Here is a 5,908-nt window from a genome sequence, read left to right as displayed (position 1 = left end):
GTCTATGACAATAAATGCCCCGCCTCTCCTCGCAGCCTATTGGTCAATAAGTTTGACAGCAGCACCAGTAGAGGCGCAGGCATGAATTAAAAAAGACTTAAAATGTCACAATTTCACATTTTCTTTGGTGTAGAAACATTTCAGTGTCTCAACAAACAGAATCAAGCGTCTCAAATGTGAGACTTAATCCATCACTCTATTTAAAATAAATAGCAAACATTACTGCTACTGTTAAGTAACTTTATTTGATACCATGCTGTTTCCATTGGACTACAATTCAGAGGGAAATACTACACTACATCTAACTGACATCACAGTTACTTGACAAATAAATCTGTAAAATATAGTGATGTGTAAAGGTTTTAGGGACTTGACATGTATTGTTATTTCTACCACAATATCATCAAGGAGATGTCTGATCAGTCCCAAATTAATTTCGCAGCATGACATTGGGCTCCAATATGCGGCCAGAGTCATAGCAACAAGAAGAACACGGAGTCCTGCACCAGATGGTGTTGCCCCCACAGAGCTCTGAGCTCAGCATCACGGAGTCAGTCTGGGATCACATGAGGGGACAGAAGACACTGAGACTGAATCCACAGAAGAACTGTGGAAGGTTCTCCAAAATGCTAGAACTGCCTGCCAGTACCTTTGAAAAATAGCATGCAAGAACAAGTGTGTACAACAAATGTAAATTGCTGTTTTTTTATTAGCTGTTAAATAAATCCTATTCAAGAAATTATTTTTAAAGCATCTTAACTAAAACCTTTGCACAGCGCTGTATTTATGCTGGTGGCAGTGGTGGAATGTACAAGTCTGGGCTATTTGAAGTTGGGTGAAAATTCAGAGGGAAATAGTCTCTTTCGTTCTCCACTCTATTTATCTGACAACTATACCAATTACTTTGCAGTCTTTCTACTGTATATACAAAACATAATAAGCCATCTCACCTACTTACTGCATGCTAAAACATTTCCTACACATTAAAGAATGAATAGTTCCTTAATATAACACCAAATTGTATAAAACATTCACTGGAGCTATTTTTGTGCATTTTCATTGTGATTACAATGATTAGATGCTGTCACTTATACATACGTGCTTTTAATGCTGCCATCAGTATTTATAATAGAGTAATTTTACATTCTTGTATTGCTGGTTATGTGTATAATCTGAATACTTCACCACTACTAGCAAACTTTATAAAGTGTTGGAAAAGGACCAGATTCTGGGGATGGTGATGGGGAATTTTATCTTCCATGAAATTTCTAGGATTGCTGCCTTCATTCACCTTTCAGTAGTAATTCCTAGGCATGCTGACCTTTGACCTGTGGACTGATCATCAGGCACTGTTTCAAATCTTCTACTTTCTATGGAATTTCCTGTTTCCTAAACTTGAAATATTCTGAAAGCACCACAACACTGGTTAAAACCGGGCACTTTGTGGGAGTAAGGCAACTTTAAAAGTCAGATATGTTCAGCTAGTGATTTTCAGTGTCACTGTCAGTTACATGTATACTGTATATTTACACAGGAAGAGTTTTTTTTTAATGACCTCAGTCTTGAATAAACATCCATCCATCCATTTTCTATACCCGCTTTTCCTGGCTCAGGGTCACGGGGATCTGCTGGAGCCTATCCCAGCTCTCTCTCGGGTGGAAGGCAGGGGTACACCCTGGACAGGTCACCAGTGAATAAACATCCATCCATCCATCCATCCATTTTCTATACCCACTTTTCCTGGCTCAGGGTCATGGGGATCTGCTGGAGCCTATCCCAGCTCTCTCTCGGGTGGAAGGCAGGGGTACACCCTGGACAGGTCACCAGTGAATAAACATCCATTTTTATAATACATCTGTAACACATATGCATTTGAAATATCCCATCATAATCTCACAATGTATTTTGTGGGCAGCTATGCATGATAACAGGAATACAGCACCAAAGAAAATATAGCGACAGTGGTACAGTGTCTCTAATGGTTTTCTTTTTGCTATCTGTTTTAAGTTATTTTTTCTTTCTTTAAAGAGCTCTAAATCACTGGCCTTTTATTTCCACCCTAGATACCACAAATGCACCCACTGATGTAATTACTTTATGTTACAGAAGCTGTGTCCATATTGTTATTGAAACTAAAATGTTAAAATAGAGTTGAGATTGTTGTCCTACCAGCATTCCCCTTTCCCCTAAATATTTTAAATTTCTGTGTTGCATTTGCAGAAAGGTAGATTTGTATTACCGACTGTGAGACCGACTATGAGATTATGATCGGTGTTGCCAGGAAACAGAGAAGATGAAATAAGATGATATCCACAAACAATAAACATGATGATAAGACATGTGGAGTTTACAGATTTCTTTTGCTGTGTCCTCTCACTTCCAAATATGTTGAAAGCATCTGGTGCAGCACACCATTTCATATGTAACATCTTTTTCTGATAGTTCCTTCTTATGAAACAGTTTTGTCAAAGCTACAAAAACACTGTGTGATTCACATTTTGCCTGAATAATTATATTCCTCCATGGAAGCTACAGATGGTCTCTGTGTTACATTTGAGCCTTTTTTTTTTTTTTAATCAATGCCAGCAGCATGGCTGTGCGGGTGGCAGTGTCTGTCTGTTGGCCTATTACGTTTGTTCAGACTGAAGACGGACAGATTATTTAATTTTGTACTATCATGCATGGTCACCCGAGGGTGAATTATACAGAGATTGGCAATCCCCTTACTTTTCCTCTTGTGCCATCAACTTTGACATTAGGGATCACAGTGAAACATCTTGGAACTATTGGATTTGCTGTTTTTTTCAAGGTCCTTTGAAGATGAATCCTAATGATTTCATTTGTCTTCTGACCTTTCCCATAGGCCCAATACCAGGTCAAAGTTTTCACTTACTCTACAAGATGGACTGGCCTGTGAAATATGAAGCTGACTAATTCAGCACTACAACACAGTGATGTTTTTACATGGGTTGGGGTGGAGAGGTGGGCTTTATCATGTCAAGTACTAGTCTCCAGGGGGAAGTTAAGCCACATCCTCATCAGAGGCTTAAACTACAAAGGCATTTTTTCCTGTTAATTGGAAACAGCTAAAAGTCAGATTGATGGTATGTCTTGAGAAACATCTCAGGAACTCTGTGGCATCTGACGAATGAGCTCTCAGATGAGGTGTTAATTGTCTTAGATAAAAACGGTGGAAGGCTGATGTGAAAATTAGTTTTGATTGAGTTTTGCTTGCAGTGTTGCTAGTGAGTGGCAGAGCACACTAGAGGTTTTTCTGGTGAACATTGCCTGGGTATTCCAGCTATGCATGTACAAGCCGCAGTAGGACAGAGGTCATCACTCATCTTGTCTTTAATCTTCAATATTCTCCCTATTTCTCTTCTTACTCACTTAACGCCTTCCCCTTTTCCTCTTTCACCTCCTTCTTTTGTGATAGATGAAGTAAGTAAAACAAGGCAGAAGGGGTTGAGGATAATGGAAGGAATCAAAGAAGCAAAAGCAGTATTTTATGTCAAATGTCACAAAAGAAAAGCCCTGAGAAAACAGAAATGGATTTCTCTTACTTATCTGCAGATTTATTCAGTCTGGCTTGTTATAGGTGGGTGGCCCAAGCAGTGAAGTAGTCATTTTCTGTGTGCATATGTGTGCTTAGGTTTAGTTGTATGATCCCCCCTTTGAACTATGAAGAAGTAGTGAAAACATGGAAGGAGGAAAGGCCAGTGATGGAGTGTGCTGAGACAAAATGGATGGTGGGGGTAGGGGCAGTGGAGTCTGAAGGAAACAAAAGAAGAAAAGTGGAGAGAAAAAGTTATGACAACAAAAGTATTGCACCAGATTGAGCCAGGGTTTACCTTGGAAACAACTTTACGGGCGAGGGTCTGGAGGAGCATTCAGGAGGGGCGTGAGTCAAGCTGGAGTTTATCACAGTCTCTGGAGACTGATGAACGAAGAGGGAGGTAGAGGGGTCCCACAGTCACGCACACATACACACAGGAGTTGACGTACTCCTTGCACACGGTGGGGGGATGTGATATAAAAGGGCTCCCAAAGAGAAAGAGCACTCAGCAAAGTGTCCGAGAGGTCGCCCTGCTCATTTCCACAACGCTGTGCATCACTGAGTGCACATGGGTGTCAGAAAGATGCGTGCATTCTCGACCACAAAGGAATAAACAGGTTGTTTTCCTGAAGATAAAAGAACACAACCAGAGGGAAGTAGAAGAGTTGCTGAAGCCTGGTTGTTCTTGGACCTGAAAACAGTCATTGATTTTTAGGTTTTCCAGTTGATTTTTTCACTCTTCTGCCTCTAAATACTTTCCACTTCCATGACGGGGTGTCAAGAGGTGACTCTGCAACAACTGGAAAAGGAATTTAAACAAAAGCAGAGCTTTTCAGAGCTCACACTGATCTGAGAATAATTCTGTTTTTTTATTCTGTTTGGTCAATCATTGCACTGAGGAAGAATGGCTGGTTCCTTTTCATTGGATATAGACTACAACCAGACTGAGCGTTTACACTTTGAGAACAATATCGATGGCTATGGCATCACCATGGCCATTCTCTACCTGGTGGTTTGCATTCTGGGACTAGCTGGGAACTCTTTAGTTATTGTTGCCATTTTGAAACTAGATAAAATGGCATCTTCCACAACAGTGTACATTTTCAACTTGGCCCTGGCTGACGGACTCTTCATGGTTGGTCTTCCCTTTATAGCGACTCAGAACTTCCAGAACCACTGGATCTTTGGAGACATGGCATGCAAAGTGGTCATGGTGCTGGATGGCATCAACCAGTTCACCAGCGTCTTCTGTTTGTCAATGATGAGCATTGACCGCTATATGGCACTGGCTGACCCACTTCGGTTCGCACGTTGGAGAACGCCACACTGTGCCAAGATCATCTCTGCATTCCTGTGGGTGTTTTCACTCCTCACCATTCTTCCCATGGCGCTTCACTTCTCAGCTGACCGTGGCCTGTGTATACCAGACCTAGTCTCGAACACCTGGTGGCTTGGTGTCCTCTCTTACACATTCGTCTTGGGATTTGCTTTGCCGTTCACGGTCATGATGGCCTCCTATGCAGCGCTGCTGTTTACTCTGTGGTCCCAGCGACTCAGAACCTCAGCGTCAAACCATGAGAACCACCGGCTGGAGCATCAGATTACCAAGATGGTGGTGGCGGTGGTGGTTGTGTTTGGCATGTGCTGGTTACCATTTTACATCCTCAACTTTTGCTCTTTGTATCAAAGTAATCTTCTCCTGACTTTTACCAGAGCTTTTGAGTTTGTGGTGCTGTTGTCCTACTCATGGAGCTGTGCTAACCCCATCCTCTACGCCTGCCTCTCCGACACCTTCAGGAGGTACTTCAACACCCTCCTCTGCCTCTCTGATAAGTCATCTCCCAGCACGCAGTACAACACTGAGCGGTATGATTTAAATGACACAGGTATATTTGAAGTCAGCATTCTGGCATAGAGGGAAGACAAAAAATGACCAGTCATCATTTCACCCGTTCCCTGTAATGATTCACAGTATGATGCCTCTCAACTTCATTAAAATTTTAATTTCACTGTGACTTATTCATTCTAAACTCTGTTACTCGTCCACTTTCCAAGATAATTTTTTGCCTCCAACAAAGAAGGTGAAGGTGGTTATGTACTAAGTGATTAGATTTGCTGTCTTTTTGATGGTGTATTGAGTTGTATGTTTAAAATGTGTAATTTTTTTGTCTCAAATCTGAGTGTTTGACCAGGTTTCAACTTACATTGGGGTTATCAATACACAGGATTTGATTCCACATCACACTGTTTGATAACTAAATGTGAATCAGATGAATAGTTTACCCTGTCCTCCCTGTACAAATGCCAAAGCTGACTATTTACAATTGAATTTCTTCTCTGGAAGACATATTC

The 5,908-nt window shown here is 41.2% G+C and overlaps 1 protein-coding gene across 1 annotated transcript; it reads left to right on the top strand.

The window, feature by feature from the left end:
- The first annotated feature begins 4,118 nt into the window (after positions 1-4,118).
- Positions 4,119-5,624, top strand: LOC113135631 (somatostatin receptor type 2). The gene has a single exon (XM_026315824.1). It carries the CDS (start codon positions 4,461-4,463, stop codon positions 5,469-5,471), a length of 1,011 nt encoding a protein of 336 aa, XP_026171609.1. The 5' UTR covers positions 4,119-4,460; the 3' UTR covers positions 5,472-5,624.
- The last annotated feature ends 284 nt before the right edge of the window (positions 5,625-5,908 follow it).

Source organism: Mastacembelus armatus, chromosome 19 (genome assembly GCF_900324485.2).
Source record: "Mastacembelus armatus chromosome 19, fMasArm1.2, whole genome shotgun sequence".
NCBI lineage: Eukaryota > Metazoa > Chordata > Actinopteri > Synbranchiformes > Mastacembelidae > Mastacembelus > Mastacembelus armatus.
This window is presented reverse-complemented; position numbering and strand designations above follow the sequence as displayed.

Excerpts from the sequence above, each read along its gene's own strand:
- LOC113135631 (XM_026315824.1), top strand. The coding sequence starts at position 4,461 with ATGGCTGGTTCCTTTTCATTGGATATAGACTACAACCAGACTGAGCGT.